At 38.2% G+C, this 18,796-nt stretch overlaps 1 protein-coding gene across 10 annotated transcripts in view; it reads right to left on the bottom strand.

Moving 5' to 3' along the window:
• The window catches only part of ATP11B (ATPase phospholipid transporting 11B (putative)), a 151,067-nt gene that overhangs the window by 92,406 nt on the left and 39,865 nt on the right, over positions 1-18,796 (bottom strand). For all 10 annotated transcript variants that reach the window (XR_012469335.1, XM_074191008.1, XM_074191013.1 and 7 more), the window contains exons 3-6: positions 11,781-11,870; positions 9,397-9,477; positions 2,294-2,401; positions 1,938-2,066 (exon numbers count right to left, since the gene is read on the bottom strand). Coding sequence is in view for 9 of the 10 variants with exons in the window: in XM_074191008.1 (XP_074047109.1) it covers positions 1,938-2,066; positions 2,294-2,401; positions 9,397-9,477; positions 11,781-11,870 (408 nt within the window). In the remaining variant the exon portion in view is untranslated. The remainder of the gene's footprint in view (positions 1-1,937; positions 2,067-2,293; positions 2,402-9,396; positions 9,478-11,780; positions 11,871-18,796) is intronic.

The following is an 18,796-nucleotide window of genomic DNA, read 5'->3' as shown; positions in this document are numbered from 1 at the left end:
TATCTTATTTTGACAATAAATAGCAGTAGCAATGGTATCTGACTTAACCATTAGTGACTCAGTAGGTAGAGCACTGGAATTATAGTCAGAAAGACTGATGTCAGGTTCTTCTACAGACACTTAACTAGCTATGAGACCTTGGGCAAGTCACTTAACCCTCAACCCTGCTGCTTCCTCATCCTTCTCATCTATCTAAAATGGAGATAAGAGCACCTACCTCTCAGGATAGAACAAGCAACTATAAAGTACTTTGCAAACCTAAGTTTTATGAGTATTTTATATTACCCAGCTATTATCTGTATCCTGTTTATTTAAGTAGGTCAAGGAGGAGATATCTGCATTGTACAGAACTGCCTTCTTAGCTTTATCATTTCTCTAATTCAGTATCAATTTTGAACTTTGCTCTAAGTCAATGTGCCTGTCCCAGGAAGCTGTTTCCAAAATAATTCCCATATTGGTGACTCAGTTGCTCTCTGAGTAATATTACAGAGGCTCAGAAGTTCAGAGACAGAAGGCAATGAACCCAATGGGTGTGATAGCTATATACAAATGTACAAAATGTGAGCAACAAGCAAGGAGACCAAGAGATTCTATGCAAAAAAAAAACAATTTGGCCCTAGTGGTTCAAGCTTGGCTCAAACACTGCTCTTTGTACAAGGAGGAAACCCTGGATTCTTGAAGGATATCTGAATAAAGGACAAATTTTGAGATGTACTCTTGTGCTGTTGTAGCTCGCAGTTACAGTCTAGGCAATGAATTATATGTACTTCCTAAGGCCAACTTAATTATATATGGGGAGACTCATCACCATTAGGTTGGTCATTTAAGAATGAATTCTTAGACCATATCAACCAAGGATCAAAGACAAATTAGATCAAAGAAAAAGTCTTCATTACTTTGTGACCCTTTTCTACATCTGGCAGTGTCAGAAAAGGAAGTAAAGCTACTAAAGATTATATAGGTTTTAGATAAACAGTAATTTAACTGGAAAAACAAAGATGTTGGCAGAGTTAGTTTTACTGTTTAATCAAAAGCAACAATAAATATTTTGTGGGACATTTGGCATCTCATATTACAATACTTATGATAAGCATTTGTAAAAACATCACCATGAAAATAAATCATGCTTCTCCACTGTTACAAAGGATGAAGTAAAGCTACAATAGGAAGACTTTGACATAAGACCCTCCAAGTTAAATCACCACACATAAATTAAAACTCGATGACTTCACTGTAAAGAGAGGCACAGGGCATGGTTAAGAAAACATACTGGAAAGCCTTTGTTCAGATACAAAACACTTACAAGGCCAAAGGGCTTGCCAATTACCTGAAAAAACCTTTTATATACATGAACATTTTCTTGATGAGGACAGATGGAAGGTGCTGGGCACAGTGCGGAGTTGGCAACAGGCATTTATTAAAAAGCTACTATGTGCAGGGCACTATGCTAGGGAAAGGGGATCCAAATAAAGAACTCAGCACAGGGGCAGCTAGGTGGGGCACAGTGGATAGAGCACTGGCCCTGGAGTCAGGACCTGAGTTCAAATCCACCTTCAGACACTTAATAATTGCCAAGCTGTGTGAACATGGGCAAGTCACTTAACCTCATTGCCTTAAATAAATAAAAAGAAATCAGCACAATAGATAAAGTTCTCATCACTAGAGGTGTTCAAAAATATGATGAGCAATCACTGAATGGAAATTCTAGAAATACAATTTATGACTTGGGGATACAAATGGACTAAATGATAGCAGAAGACTAGCATTCTATAATTCTATAAAATAAAAAAACTAAATGTAATATACTTCTGTAAGAACTTTATAAAACAAAAGAAAAAATTTTAGGCTATGTATCTTAATTTTGGGTTCGGAAATATATTCACTAGTTCTAAATCTCATTAAATCCCACTCAAACAGAAATGTTTAAAGTTACCCACCTTGAGATTAGTTTCCCCATCCAGGCTAGCAGTAGTAACATGGCATGAACCATCCCCTCTGTCTGAAGACAGAAGTACCAAATCAGCAGGAAAAATCTCATCTTTGGCAATTCTTACAATATCCCCTACCTAGAAAAAAAGGGTTTGAAAAATTAAATTAAAATGTCTAAAATTGCATAGGAATACTTTTAAACTTTTTTTTAGGAATACTATTTTTTAAAAAAAGATTCATTATTATATCTTAAACAAAGACTACCACAGAATTACAATGGGTAAAATATGTCTTTTCATAAACTGATTACAATTCTGAGTCAAGTCATCCCAAATCTACTGCTTCCTATTTACCAGATGCATACCCGGATGTTTTTTGATCTAGTTTTCACAAGACCACCACTTCGAACAACATAAACGGGTGCTCCATTTACTTCATTATCTGATTTGTGTCGTAACCAGTCTTCATATCCCTATAAAAACATAAAAATCAGAAAAAAAAGGAAAGCATTGTTGATGTAACTTTTATATACTGGGCCTCTGTCCTGCTCTACGCAGGTCCTCCTCACTTCACATCAGGGCTATTGCCTCTCCCTACTCTACTCCATCCTCCACTTATCTGTTGGGCTCCCTCTGGTCTCCAGAACAAACCTTGTCTTTTAAGATCTCACCTCCTCGCCCCTTCCTCTCTCTCTCCAGCTTCTTACGCCCTTCTGGTTGATGGATTGACCCTTGCCTTCTGGCTGTCCCCCAGCTTCCTTCTCTGATAAAGTCCAGCCTTCTGGTAGAAACCTTCCCTGCTCCTCCTGCTCAGATCACCTCCACCTGAGCCTGTCCAGACTGCTAGTCCTTTGCAATGAAGGTAACCGCACCAATCAAACCATGAGAGATGTACAATTACGTTTAGCATGGTGAGAGGTCTGCTGTGCAAGATGTCCTTCTTACTCCAGGGCCTGATTTTTAGGAAAGAAGACAACTGGAGGGGACCTGGCCACTGTAATATTTGACTGGCTTTACGTGATTTTGGTTGCTCTCATATAATGAGGCCCCAATGCCAGGTGAGCATCAGCCTATGCTGGGTGATACTATAGAGTTACCTGGTACCTCCTAACCTGTCACTTTATGCACTAAAATTACCTGGGCAGAGCAGCTGGCATGATTTCTCTCCCACAGACAAGAAAGTAGACAATGGGACTTGTAGTTACAGATTTTTTGGTGGCTTTTACCATAAGCCACCATTCTTTCCCCTTTCTTTAGGTATCTTTCCCCTCTTTTGAGCTATTTTGTAAAGTGGATACTCAAGGGCTCTCAAGACTGTGTGGCTGTCAGCACAGGAATCCTGTAAGAGCCATTCTATTTCTTCATTGGGGGCTCTCTGCCTGGAGGTGGAGGGGTCCAAAATAGGACAGCAACTCTTTCATTGAAGAAGATATTGCCCCAGAGGTGATGCCCGTCTCTGCTGTCCTACCAGTTTCCTCTATGGATACTCTGGCAATGAGGTGAGTTGATCAATCTTCTAACTTACTATAGACTCATCTTCACTTGCATGAGTTTATCGAGTGAGAATGCTCTTAGACACTTGCCCCATCTTTATCTGAAGAGCTTTACAAATAGGTCTGTAATCTAAACTGGTATTGTTTTATTGAGGACAATACCAGCCCTCTTTCTAGTTGGCAGAAATCAAATGTCCCTTGGACAAGGCAGTTCCTGGACTCTTTTGGTCTCTCATTATGGTAACTATTATAATAATGCTTACAAGGATGAGCAAGAGATTTTCATTTTCCTTTTTTCCCCTTCCAACTTTTCAGCACTGACATTTCATTTGAAAAGATAAGGATAGAACCACAGCAATTGTTTCCAATGTCATCTCATCTTTGTTTGTACATAAGAAAGCTAATTCTGCTATTAGTTCTATATCAGGAACCAGTTCTTTTTTGTTCAGATTTATTCAATTTTTTTGTGATACTGCTCAGAACTCAATGTCTATAAGACAGGATTCATGATATACAGGCAAGAAGATCCTCAAAAATATTGAGGCTACTTTCATTTCTCAAGATGAGCTACATAGACTATGGAGTGTCTAATATAGAGTGTATAAGTTCTACATTTGGAGTTAGGGTTCCCAGATTCAAATTCTAGCTCCACAGGGCTTCAGTGATCTAAATATAGGTCTCAACCTAGGGGTGAAAATGTATAACCTACAATAACATGCTGCTCCTCTTCCCTCTCTTTTCTCCTAATGCTTTGGAAATTGAAAAATATGGCAAACACCTAGATATAAAACAAATCTGTCAAATCCTAACTTACTGTGTTATAAGTGGATTATATGGAGAGTGCAAACTTCCTCTGCAAAGTTATATAATACTGAGCAGGAAAACACAAATAGTTATGAACAAAGTAGGCTGCTAATAATAATAATAATAATAATAATAGTTTATAGTTATATAGTATCTTGAGGCTTATAAATTACTTTCTTTGTTAAAACTCTATGAGGCAACTGCAATGCACAAGTGTTTAACAAATCCTTGATGAATTCAACTGAGGTTGATAAAAGTGTTACCTGCCCTCAGGGTACAGTTGAACTGGCCTGTCCAGGATACAGTGGGCAGATGTGGGCAGCCCTCCCTCTCCACTACGCCTTGCTACCCACCTACTTCGACACAAGACAAGGGCTCATCTGCAGCAGCCTACTGACAAAAACGAGAAGTCACTAAATGGGGCACAGGAAAACCACAGCTTGAGCACCAAAGTCGATCCATCAATGTGTTTTTGGTTAGACCCCATATTCTTTGTGACTTTCTCTGAGCTGCTACCAGGCACTGTGCCAGAATTCTAGACTCCTCCCCCCTTTTTGCTGCCTCCTCACCCAAGGGACAAGGACAGAAGGTCCCACTGGGATCAGCCCACCCGAGTCAGAGGCTGCTCCGATGGCTACTTCTGGGAGGATGAGTTAAGGGACTTAATCTGAGAGTCTCAGTTTTCTCATTTGCAAAAGTGGGGATAATAAGAATTATGATCTTAGCTGCTTTGATCTTCACAAAGGAACTGTAAAATAAGTAGAAAATACAAAGGAGTTCTACAAACTGAATTATTTCTAAAAACATATATACACACACACACACACACACACACACACACACACAAAAGCTCTCTTAGGACTAAGAAGGAAATGATGAAAGAACTACATTTTTTTCTAACTAGAAGTATCAACCAAGAGACCTGGAAAGTGCATGCTTACATATACCATATGTTTTGTATAACATTCCCTGAGAGACTTTATCACTCAGAATGTTTACTAGATTCTTTTGTCTCTCCTTTAATTTAGAATGTCATTAAGAGAAAGGAAAAATCACAACAATATGATAAAAGGATCTAGATGTAAGAATTGTCTTGATATTTTCTGGTAAAGATATTCTCCCCAAGTTCTAATATATATAAAACCTTTATTACATTTAAAAATAAAACCCTATGTAAAAATCAGCTTTAGCAGTGAAATCCATAAATATACACACACAGATTCTTAGCAATTTGTTCATATGTAAAAATCCATTGCCAATTTTTAAGGTCACATACCCTGAAATGTGTTTTTAGGCTTGTATTTTCCTTTAAATTTAACTCAATGATAGTTTTATTTATTTTTTTCGAATTACCTGTAAAGATTGCTTTCAACATTGGTTCTTTATAGGACTGAGTTCCATATTTTTCTGCCTCCCTCCCCATGACAGTGAATAATTTGATAAACTACATATGTACAATCATGCTTAACACATTTCCATATTAATCATGAAAGAAGAATCAGAAGAAAATGGGGGAAAAATCATGAGAAAGAAAAAACATTAGACCAATTTTAAAAAGTACAAATAGTATGCTTTGGTCAGCATTCAAGATTTTTTCTCTGAATCACACTGATAGTTTAAATGAGCAATACATAAAGTTACAATTTTCATTTAGAAATAGTAGATGTGTGAAGTGTGGCTAGGTGGCACAGGGGATAGAGCACCGGCCCTGGAGTCAGGAGTACCTGGCTTCAAATCTGACCTCAGACACTTAACAATTACCTAGCTGTGTGGCCTAGGGCAAGCCACTTATAACCCCATTGACTTGCAAAAACCTTAAAAAAAAAAAAGAAAAGAAATAGTAGGTGTGTCCCTAACAGCAACATGGGGGCGATGATCAACCTTGATGGACTCATTTGTTCCATCAGTGCAACAATCAGGGACAGTTTGGGGCTGTCTGCAATGGAGAATACTATCTGTATCCAGAGAAACAACTGTGGAGTGCGAACAAAGACCAAGGACTATTAACTTTAATTTAGGGGAAAAAAATCTGATATCTTATTGTCTGATCTTGCTATCTCTTATACTTTATGTTATATTTTATGGATATGATTTCTCTCTCATCACATTCAATCTGGATCAATGTATACCATGGAAACAATGTAAAGACTGACAAATTGCCTTCTGTGGGGAGTGGTGAGTAAGATTAGGGGAGAAATTATAAAACCCAAAATAAATATAATCTTAAAAAATAGTAGATATGCCAAGGAAATAAGCTATTAGCAACCTTTTAAAGGAAACATTCTCTGAATAATAGTCTTAGACTAGTTTTTTGAAGAATCACACATAATTTTATACCTATGCATAGTTTTCTAAGTCAAAGGCTTATAAAGGACCCCCCTGGAAGGGGGTCTCAGTGGACACCTCAGCCTACTGATGGACAAACAGAGGCCACGGAAGTGAAGCTAGTTTCTCAGAGTCCTATGGAGAACAAAGGTCAGAAATCTCACACACACACACACACACACACACACACACACACACACGGACATGAACACAGAAACAAAAAAGACATGCATGCATGCAGGCATGCTGCTCAGTCCAACCATGGATCCTCAGGTGCAAAGCACTGCGGGCTGAAAGGGAAGGTGACCCCAGAACAGGGAGCCAGAGAGGGAAGGTAAGCACCAGCAAAGGGGAAAATAAGCCCCAACAGTCGAGATAAGAAGGTAGTCAACAATGTCAGTGCAGAAGAAAAGTCAAGAATGTTGTTAACAGACCAAGAAATCTAGCAACTGGAAGCTACTGGTAACTGTGGAGGGCCCCTGGCAACAATAGAAAGATGAGCTCCAAAGTCAGCCTGCAAAGGGTGAGAAGTGAACAAGAGAGGAGAGGAAAGGAAGAGTGTAGATAGTGTCTGTCTAGGAGTTTGCCTAGAAAGAAAAACGAGATATAGGGTCATAGCTTCAAGAGATAATAGGGTCTAAGTAAGAATTTTTTTCAAGGGATGTGGAAGACGCACATGTTTGAAGGCAGAATGCAAAGAAACAGTAAATAGGGAAAGTGTGAAGATTAGGGGGAAGAAAGGTAGAGAGTGAGATTGCAATCTGCTGGATAAGACAGAAGAGATGGAAGGAATCAAGGGCATGTGTAGGAGGGATTATTCTTAGCAAAGAAAAACAACTACTTTGTCAGAAACTGGGGGAAAAGGAGGAAAAGATAAGGGATGCTGTCAAAGCATTCTGAAATACAAAAATCAGGAGAAGACAGAACTCAGAAAAATAGGAAGTGAGGTCCTCTGCTGATCAAGACAGGTAAGGAAAGGTAGGAGAAGCATTAGAGAGGGAAATCAATCAGGTAAGAATAAAAGAACCACCTCCCCTTATTAGGGCCCAGGTCAAGTTGGAGAATATTATTTATAATATACCCAGTCAGCAGAGCTCTATTCATCAACATATAGTAAGAACAGAGGAAGCAGATGGTGGAAGTTTGGTTTAAAAGATGAGTTGGGTAAAGGATAAAAGGGAGAAGGATTCAAGAGCAGAGGACAATATAAAGGTGAAAAAGCTAACTACAGAGTCAAGACTGGAACTGGAATTAGTGCCACATACTAGCCTTCCTTTTACTGGTTTCAATAAGGTAAATAAATTCAAGTAACAAAAGTAATACTACAGAAAGATAAGAAAGATCAAAAGGAGCCCAAGAATTTCCAATGCCCTCTTCCCATCTGCATTTCAATACAATCTGAATGCAGATACGAGTTGAATATCTCATTGGCATTGGCTCAAAGTAAAGATATCTTTCTTACCCTATTGGAAGGCAAGTAGGAGGGGAAGGGGATAAAATGGAGGGTTGTGACAGAAGGGAGGGTAGATTGGGAGAAGGGATAGTCAGAAATAAAACACATGAGGGACAAGGCAGAGGAAACAACAGGGGAAAAATAAATAGGATGGAGGGAAATATAGTTAGCAAGTTTCTCTGATAAAAACTTCATTTCTTAACTATATAAAGAACTGGCTCAAATTTATAAAAAATAAGAGCCACTCTCTAGCTGATAAATGGTCAAAAGATATGAACAGGCAGTTTATAGATGAAATAATCCAAGTTATCTATAACTATATGAAAAAATGTTATAACTCACTAATGTTTGGAGAAATGCAAACTAAAACAATTCCAAGGGTACTATCTCACACCTATCATGATGTTTGGTTACTATGATGGAAAAGGAAAACAACAAATGTTGGAGAAGATGTGGAAAAGTGAGAACTAAACTAATGCACTGTTGGTGGAGTTGTAAACTGATTCAGTCATTCTGAAGAGCAATCTGCACCAAAGGCACAACACCACTATTAGGTCTGTATCCCAAAGAGATAAAAAGAAAAAGGACCTATATGTACAAAAACATTTATAGTGACTCTTTTCCGGTGGCAAAGAATTGAAAATTGAGGGAATACCTATCAACTAGGGAATGGCTGAACAAGTTCTGGTATATGATTATGATTGAATCTTTGTGATATAAGAAATAATGAGCAGGATGCTCTCAGACTTACATACATTAATGCAAAATGAAATGAGCAGAACCAGAATAAAATGTACACAATAACTCTGTTTCTGTAACACAAAGGAAGGAGAGAAGCTAAAAGAAGGAAGGTGAGTAGAAATCAATCTGCGTCTAGAAAAATTGTCCAATGCAGAGTGATGATTAAGAATAAAGAAACAAAAGGGGGGATGGGGGGAAACTACAGTGAGAAGTCTGTGCTAGAAAGGGGACAAGAGAACCCTTTGCCAGGGGGTACCAAAGGTATAGAGTTAATTTAATAATTACACAAGTACAAATGAAAATATTCACTTACAATAAATGTATCACACTAGATGGCCACCCACTGCCTGAGTTTAGTAGGCTTTCAATATAGGGAAAGGTACTGGACCTGTTATTTCACAGATAAAGACCAGTAGATTCTCCCAGTCAGAATGCTTCAAGGGGGGCATCGGACATTAGGTCTTCCTACCCTGGAGCTACACTCTCAAGCAACTATGCCAAAGTACATCTCTTCTCAAATGCAATAAAAAATACTGATTCTTACTCAAATAATTTTCACAACCTTACACAATAATTTACTGAACAATAGAAAAAAATTTAGAACTTATGAATAACTTCTAGAGAAAAGTGATGATGGGAACCAAATTCATACCTGCTTTATGGCGGTTACAGTTATCACAAAGAATAATGGAAGTCCACTTGTAACAGGACTTGTTGGAGTATCAATCATAAGCTGTATTTGGGGCAAAAAAAAAAAGATTTTAGAATGTTATATTTTTAGGATACTTTCTATTTAAAAGTTCTTCATTACTAAATTTTGTTTTTATATCATATCACATTATATCTCTTCCCCTTTCTTTATTCAGTGAACTATATTCATTTTTTTAAAGAGTAGAAAAAGAAACAAAATTCAACACAGCAATCAAGTTTAACAATATATGCAGTGTTAGGTATGTTCTCATCTCTCTCTTTTTAGTTTGAGAAAATGTCTATTTAAAAAACAAGCTAATTCCAAATAAAAATACTAAATGAAAAATGAGATCCTTAATGAAAAATAACACAGGATTATTATGCAATATGTCTAAATCTATTGTTCTATATATTTTTATCTTTACTTTGACTAGAAGTTACACAGAATACTCGAAACGTTTTGAAGAGTAGAAAAGTTTTCTAAATAGCAAAAAGTTTCCATAATCCTGAGGTTCGATTGGAGCTTCTGGAAATTTTTCTGAGAGAAGAATTATAGTCTTCCACACCACACCACGGTATTTCTTCACAGAACTCCAAAAGAAATAAAATACTTTTTAAAGCTCCTAGAAATATTGGTCACTGATTTTCATCCTTGAATTGAGCATAAGTTCTAATTTAGTGAAAAAAACTGGCAGAGTTTAGAGAGAGATGCTTTTTATCAAGATAATATTTTGGAGATATAAACCAAATTGCAATTATGATTGATATGTGATATGATTTAGACATTATTACCATTCTTATTTATGTATTTTAAAATTTATAAAGAGTTTAGTATATATTATTAATCTCAACTTCACACCATCAATGTGAAGGACAAGGTCTCTTTTCCAACATTTATTAATATTTTATAGCTGAGGAACATGAAGGACAGAAAAATTGTTACTTGCCCAAATCTCATAGATAGCGAGTACCAGTAAGGGGATTTAGGCTCAAGTTTTCCTGAGCCCAGCCCATGTCTGAACCACCAAGTTTTGGGCACTGGCTCAAGAGATCAAAAACATAGCGTGTGCTGCAGGAACGATGGTGTTCTAGTTAGAACTAGTACTAACAAAAGGATGTGAGCTCCGCTGACCAATGAAAATGGGAAAGAATATGAATGGATCAGTGTAAACTGACTGTGGCTTCAAAAGAAAAATCACTTCATGTGCAGTAGAATTGTTCACTGTAGGTATGCAGTGTAATCTTTATTTAGGAAGAAAATCCCTCAACATCCCTTCTAAAAGCTCTAAAATAATCTGCAAAAATTTTTTTTGTGATTTTAAATGACAAAAGAGAAAAGCTCTCAGATAGATTATCATACTGTATACAACACCAAAAAAACAGTCTGATAAATTCTAATTTCTGAAATGTCAGTAGATGGGCTAGAAACAAAAAGACCATTATTTAATTAATCACTGTCAAGTGCATACATTTCGGTATCAAAGTTTTAGAACAAGTTTTAAGCTCCAGAGAAAAGCTGTCGAGCTGTTTCAACAAATAGAAATCTTATCTGCTGCACTTCAGAGATATTCTAAGACGTGAACTGGGGGAAGGGGAAGAAGAACATAGAAAATGGATCAATTGACACAATGCGGTTCATAAGGTACAGGCATTCTAATTAGGTGAAGAGTGTGACTAGGTGGAGAAGCCACACTCCTAGGAAAGTGAACAATGTCAATTTAATGTGCAGATGTAGATAGCAGGTTCAGGTGAATGCCTTAAAAACTAGCAATCTGATTATCGAACGGATAAAAGTAAATTTTCTTTGCATTTCTTAATATAGGCTAGAGGCATTCCTTTCTAGAAAATAAGGACCTGTAAGCCCAAATATGGGCTTTTCTCAAATACAATTTCACCATCACAATAGACAGCAGAATGGGCAAATGACTTGCCAGAAGGTAGTATGTACTGCACATTAGATAGAAAGTCAGTACTATAAAAGTTAAAGTATAAATTTTGAGAGAGATGGGTCTAAATTTCTGCCTTACATTATCAGCCCTTGGAAAATAACTTGCTTTTGTTCATTTCTCCAGCTCTTTGCACTTTGTCAGAAAATTCACTGCCATTTTTGCCATTGCTTTTTAACAAAAATAAAAATTTAATTAACCGAAGTTTGTTAAACTGATTCCTAAAACCAAATAAACTAAATAAGGTTTAGTTTAACATCCCTAGATAATAAACATTATTTTTTCAATTCTTTCTCCCCAATCGCTTCTTTTACAAAAATCTCCCTTTCAATATTTTTTATTTAAAAAACAAATATCTTATTGAATATTACAAGCAATCAAAATATAATTTAGAACTTACCTGAACCAAAAAGATGATAAGAAAGTAAAAGTTTGCTACTCTTCTGAATTGTTCAAATAAATTTTTTGGAACAAAATTCCAGACTGTATACTAAAAAAAGAAAGAAATATTTGAGTCAGACAGGATGCACTGAAAGGAGTTAGCTGAGCTAGGACCAATGAAGCCACCCAGACCCTGTCCTATCTTAGGTAGTTTTGAAACAAGTGAGTACAAATATATGTAGTAGATGGGGAGAGAGTGAGCCAGGGAATTGGGTTTCTCAAGGTGGCAGTTGCATTCAAGTCAGGCAGCAGAAATTTAACAGGTAGAAGGGATCAGGAAGCATTTCAATTTTCTGCTTTTTATTATAGACCTAAAAGTATTAACAAATTAACATTTTCTTATATACATAAAGAATAGAAAAAGATAAGATTGAATTATGAAATTGTTGAGCTCTATCATAGTTTTCTAAGTGAACATTAGATCTAAATTGCTTTTTTTTTTTTTAGATTTTTCAAGGCAATGGGGTTAAGTGTCTTGCTCAAGGCCACACAGCTAGGTAATTATTAATTGTCTGAGGTCAGATTTGAACCCAGGTACTCCTGACTCCAAGGCCGGTGCTCTATTCACTGCGCCACCTAGCCGCCCCCTCTAAATTGCTTTTTTCTTGATTATCTTTGTCACTACATCCCTCCCGTCGCCCCATCTTTCCTCCTATCAAATAAACATTGTCAAGGAAAACAAATACATACATTCATTGGCCTCAAGTGAAAAGGAATTGCCACTTTTTGTACTCTTTAGACTTCTCGCCTGTCTCCTATTTGCTAGGAGGAAGGTAAATATGGGCCTCATCACCAGTCCTTCAGATCAATACCAAGCACACCTATCAAAACTTTATGTCTTTTAAGATAAGGGCAGCCCAGGTGGTACAATGGATAGAGTGTAGGTCCTGGAATCAGGAGGACCTGAGTTCAAATTCCACCGCACACACTTGATACTGATTAGTTGTGTGACCCTGAGCAAATCCATTACTTGACTGCTTTGCCAAAAAAAAGTCTCTGATTTCCTTGACAATGTAACAATCAATGAACAATGGGCTTAATTAATTTGGCCTCCTTCACTGGGCATTAGTTTATAGAAGTTTTCCAAGGTTTCTGAATCTATCCCTTTGCTCACTTTGGGTGGCCCAATCATATTCCTTTTCATCCAGACAATTTATTCAGACTTTCCCTACCTGACAGGCCCCCACTTTGTTGTCAGCTCTTTGCTATAACAAAGCAATGGCTATAAACATTTGCATGCACAGGGTTTTTTCCCACTCTTTGATGGTTTGGAGCATATGCTGGGGGGCAGGTCAATCACTAGTAAAAGAGTGTTATCTATTTGGTCAAGTTCCAAATTGCTTTGTAAAGTGGTTGGAGTACTTCACATCCCCACCAACAACGCATTAGAGTTCCTATGTCTATATTTTCTTTTGTCTTTTGTATCTTTGTTTTTGCCATTGATATCAATTTGATAGGTATGATGTTTAACCTGAGGCATTTTAATTTACATTTTCTTATGAAGTGATTTGCAGAATTTTATTCCCATGGCTGTGGTTAGCTTATACTTGGTCTTGAAAATTGTTCATATATCCTTTGATCATTTTGTTTTTGGAGAATGCCTACATAAGACAATGCATGCTCGGAGCCTAGAGTTGGGAAAATCCAAGCGCAAATCCAAACTCAGACATTTTGTGTATCCTTGAGCAAGTCACTTAACCTTATGCCTCAACTGCAAAAATGGGAATCGTAATAGCACCTTCCTCATGTTGATGCTGTGAGGATCCAATGAGATACTAACAAAGTGCGGGGCATGAGCACTAGTTTTCACTCTTTCTCTTTATTCATACAGATCTGTTATCAATTTACTAAATATAGTGGATACTAGGATTTTGATCAGAGAAGTTTGAAGCAATGATTTTTTTTCCCTTTTAAATTCTAACTACACAATGATTAGAGCCCTAGGCCAGGAGTCAGGAAGACCAGAGTCCAACTCCGACGCCAGATACTGACTAGTATGTGACCCTGAACAAGTCACATCATCTTATTGCCTCAATTTCCTCATCTGTAAAATGAGCTGGAGAAGGAAATGCCAAACCACTCAATTGTCCTTGCCAAGAAGATCCCAAAATAGATTCCACAGAATCAGACAGAACTGAAACAAATGAATGACAACAATTTCTCTTTTGTTTACGTAGGAACTTTTCCTTTTTGTTATCAAAAAGGTAATGGATATGAAGAGCCATAATGGCAGCAACCATAAACTCAACAGCATATTAGAGGTGGCAAGGGAGAGAGAGTAACCCCAGGTAGCAGCAGCAGCCGCTGAAGAGATAAGGGAGGATTCATAAGCTTGGTTTTAGACTGCACGAAATCTGACTTCCCAAGGGTCATCAAGGGAGAGTGATGTCTACACGGTTGGTGGTATTGTCTGTCTAGGATAATAATGGTTGCAACCATGGAAATAAATAAGGATGCTGAGTGTTAAAAGAAAAAAAGGCTAAGAAAAGAACCTTGGGGGACACCCCATTTAAGGGAGTCAAGAAGAGGAGACAAGATTAGGAGCTGTCGCTGAATCAAAGAGTTCACACTAGCTCTGGGGATGGGCCACTGGATACTGTGGCAAATTATTTCCACAGACTGAAGAAACCAAGTGAAGTTTTTGGAAACTTATTTTCTTATCTTTGGTCCACTTTTTATGATTTATTAGCAGTTTGACATAGGGTAGAAAATAAGAAAAAAATTGGCATCTATCAGTTTGATCCCAAATGCAAAAATGGAAAACATCTGGAGGGAAAGTCAGATGATGGAGGCAATTTAGGCAGTGTGGGCTGAAGGAAAGAGCACTCGCTTAGGCATTGGGATGATTTGAATTCAAATTCTACCTCTGACCTGTGCCAGCCTTTGGACTCCAGACATCTTCCCTGAGATCTTCTCTGAGGTTAAGTTAACAGAACCTCAGTTTCCGTTTCTGTAACATGCGTATAATTACTCACTTATCTCTCAGAGATGTAAGAACTAAAGTCTATAAAGAGCTGTTTTTTAATGTAAGCTATTATCCTCAGTCATTCTAAACCTGAAGTAATTCAGTCATGTCTTTATATGTTGTTTCATACATTTCAGGGACAGGAAGAAAAGCAGAAATTCAGCAGTGTGCACCAAAAGCAACACTGACAAGCATCCTGACACCGAGCTGTCCGTGACACGATGCTTCCTGCTCAAAACCAACAAGGCCACAGACCAGTTTTTCCAAGCAGACTGAAATCTTTTGTACATACTGGTCAACTTTGAGGAGATGTGACAAGTGCCATAAAAGCTATAAATGGGACCAGCAATGTAGCTGAACATGAATAACATCTATACAGGCTATTGCAGGAAAGTACATTCAAATCTCTTAGAAATACTGACAGCTAAGCAACTTTTCAAATAACCTTTCTCCTCACCATTAGTTTCATTTATGACCATTTAATAAAACACTGTCTTGCAATTGATGACAAACAAGAAAAAATATGGCAAATTCTGCTTCCATAGAACTTATAATCTCTTAGAAGGACTTGGATGCATCTCCAATGTTTTCAAGTGGAAGATTCTATTGAGTTATGAATCACATTTATTCATTCATTCATCTATTTTTAAATTCTGATTTCAAGAACCAAAAACAAGAGTATTTCCATGTAAAAAAGAACAAAAAAACTAAATATGAAACCATGAATCCTTATCTCATACTGCTGACTTGTTTAAAAAAATACGAGCTCAATATAATATTTCCTATCTATCCTACCTATCTGTGCTTTCTTCTGTTCCCCTCTCGATTCTTTTTTAAAATGTTTCAATCCAGGGGCGGCTAGGTGGCACAGTGGATAAAGCACTGGACCTGGAGTCAGGAGTACCTGGGTTCAAATCCGGCCTCAGACACTTAATAATGACCTAGCTGTGTGGCCTTGGGCAAGCCACTTAACCCCACTGCCTTGCAAAAACCTAAAAAAAAAAAAAAAGTTTCAATCCAGGAGCAGCCAGGTGGTGTAGTGGATAGAGCATCGACCCTAGAGTGAAAAGGACCCTAGTTCAAATCTGGACTCAGACATTTAATAATTACCTGTGTGACCTTGGATAAGTCACTTAACCTATTGCCTTGCAAAAAAGTAAAAAAATGAAATGGTTCAATTCACATTCCAGGTTCTCTAATTTTCAACTTTATCTTCCTCAATAAAGATATGAAGGTTGTGAAAGAACACTCTTTTTCCCCTACATCAGAATGTTAGTCTATCATTGTATACAGCCTGTTCCAATTGCTCAAAAATTTTGTTTTACTTAATCTTGTGTTTGCATTTCAAAGTTCCTACTCAGATCTCCCCTTGTTCATCAGAATTTCTTGATATTCCTTTATCCCACTAAAGGTCTCATTTTTTTTCTTCTTATGGTATTATACTCAGCTTTGTAGGTAAGCTATTCTTGGTTGTAAGCCTATATTTTTTGCCTTTGGGAATGTCCTCTAATTTACAAGGGGAAAAAAAACAATCAAATTCCTGGTCTTAGGTACTTGAACTTTCTTTCTAGCTAGTTGTAAAATTTTTTGTTTGACATGGAGACTCTGGATTTGGTCTATGACATTTCTGCAACTTTTCCTTTGTAGATTTTTTTCAGGAAATGATTTAGTTGATTTGATGTGGGATTTACCCTTCAATTTTAAAAGATCTGAGCAGTACTCATTTATGATTTCTTTCATAATGTCCAGGCTTTTGAGGAGAGAGGAAAAATCATAATTTCCAGTGAATCTATAAAATCCAATTCGAGGGGCAGCTAGGTGGCGTAGTTGATAAAGCACCAGCCTTGGAGTCAGGAGTACCTGGGTTCAAATGCAGTCTCAGACACTTCATAATTACCTAGCTGTGTGGCCTTGGGCAAGCCACTTAATCCTATTTGCCTTGCAAAAAAAAACAAACCTAAAAAAAAAATCCAATTCGAGATGTCACCAGGACTTGAGAGATGTGACTGGGAGGTCAAGGGAGAGATTGGGCTCAGTTAGTACATCTGGGAATCAGTGGCAGAGAAATGATGATTGTAACCTATGGGAATGGACATTCCAAGTGAAATCAGTCCTGAAGGAAAAGGTAAGATGACCCAGGCCTGAGCATTGTGGGTGCCATGTGATTAGCAGAGGTGACCTGCACAAAGGTCCAGAGATGGAGCCTGAGGGAACCAAGAAGGAGCAAGCAGATAGGCTGGAGAACCAGGAGAAAAGAGACTTTCAAGGAGAAGAGGGTGATCAATAGTGTCAACAGCTGTAAAGTGGTCAAAAAGGATGAAGTCTAAGAAAAGTCATCAAACTGGGCAATGGAGAGATCCTTTGTAACTTTGGAGAGAGCAGTTTCAGTTGACTGGTGCTATTGGAATTCAGACTACAGAGTTAAAAAGGAAAGAAGAGAGGAAAAAAGTAGGAGCAATGACCAGAGATGGCCTTCTCAAGGAGTTTAGTCACATCAGGGAGGAGAGATATAGGAACTCAGAGAGAAACAACAGTCTGAGCAAGTGAGGGCTTTTTTGAAAATAGAGGACTCTCTGACATGTTTAAAGCAGGCAATAGGAGAGCAATGAGCAGACAGAAACTTCAGAATAATGAAGAGAGGAGGGGTACAATCTGCTAGAAGAAATGGGCTCACATGTGCAAGGAGATCAGTTGGCCTTTGTAAGGAGAGGACCACTTCTTCAAGGGAGATGGGGTGGAAGAGAAAGTGTCAGAAGTCATCTGAGGGAAGGAAGATTAGGAGGGGGTAAAGTACACACTGCAAATGGCTTCAATTTTTTTGAGAACTACAAGGTAAGGATCTCAGCCCAAAGAGCTAAGGAAAAGAAAAGCTATGGTAGGTTTGAGAACAGATTAAAAAGTTGGAAAAGAGAGAATCCTCACCCTAGTAGTTAAGGTCTATGGATCTATCCGACACTATCCTACGATATTTATTTGCTTCTGAGTGTTCTGTACCTCAGTGGTTCTATTTAGCAACTTAATCCTTAATGTGCTAGACATCTCAAACTGGATCATCACTTCCCCCAAACTTGCTCCTCTTCCTAATCTCCCCATTATGGTCAAGGGTACCCCATCCTCTCAGGTCCCCAAGGCTGTCACCACCAGCTTGAGCTGTCCCATCAGCTACCCATCTCCTCTTAGCCCCCTTACCAATCTGATGCAGCACCTTTAGAGAGCTCTCCCCTCCTCTGATACTACCTCCGCCAATACAGGCCTTCCTCACCTCACCTCATCTTGAACCCCTGCAATATCCTGGAGGGAGGTCTCCCTACCTCTAGTCTGAACAGCCCCTTATTCACTAAGCTCCCCATCAGCTCTTGGCTTCTCCGACCTCCTCTGTCTCCAGCTGCTGCTTCCTCCCATGCTCTCAGTCATCCAGTGGCCTTGGACAACCCACTCCACTTCCTACCTCCATTCCCTGACCATCCCCACTGCCTCCTCAGCTCTGCCCACCCCAGGGCTGATTCTCTAACTTCTCTTGCTTTGACAGAGTTGTTTGCAGGCTGCTTCCTCCATTAGACTGAGCTCCCTCAAGGCCAAGTCCACCCCCCGCCCCGTATTTTTAGTACAGAGCTAGTATGTAGTAGGCACTTAATTAATGCACATTAACTTCAAGTCATTCCTGCTCACTCACTTCTCCTTTTAGGAGGGACATTTCTAAACACTTCACAATCATCAGCACCTCCCCTACTGCTTTGTTCACTGACTGCAGAAGTTTCACAATTAAGTGTCATGTCATCAAGTGAGTCTCTCCTTCTCCAGTAAAACCCCATAGACAGTCTAGCCACAATAACACACGACACAGCACTACATACAAACTCTACTTTGTTGTTGCAATCCCCCTAATTTGCTTTTTAGGTGCTAAATTCCAGATGCCTTTCCCCCTCCTCTTATAAAAAGCACAGGGTTAAATATTAAATAAACTTAGTACAAGAGTAGCCCAAACATGGATCCTCAAGATTATTCCTCAA

Source organism: Macrotis lagotis, chromosome 6 (genome assembly GCF_037893015.1).
Source record: "Macrotis lagotis isolate mMagLag1 chromosome 6, bilby.v1.9.chrom.fasta, whole genome shotgun sequence".
Classification (NCBI taxonomy): Eukaryota; Metazoa; Chordata; class Mammalia; order Peramelemorphia; family Peramelidae; genus Macrotis; species Macrotis lagotis.
The sequence above is the reverse complement of the archived record's forward strand: the minus strand, read 5'-3'. Positions and strand labels throughout refer to the sequence as shown.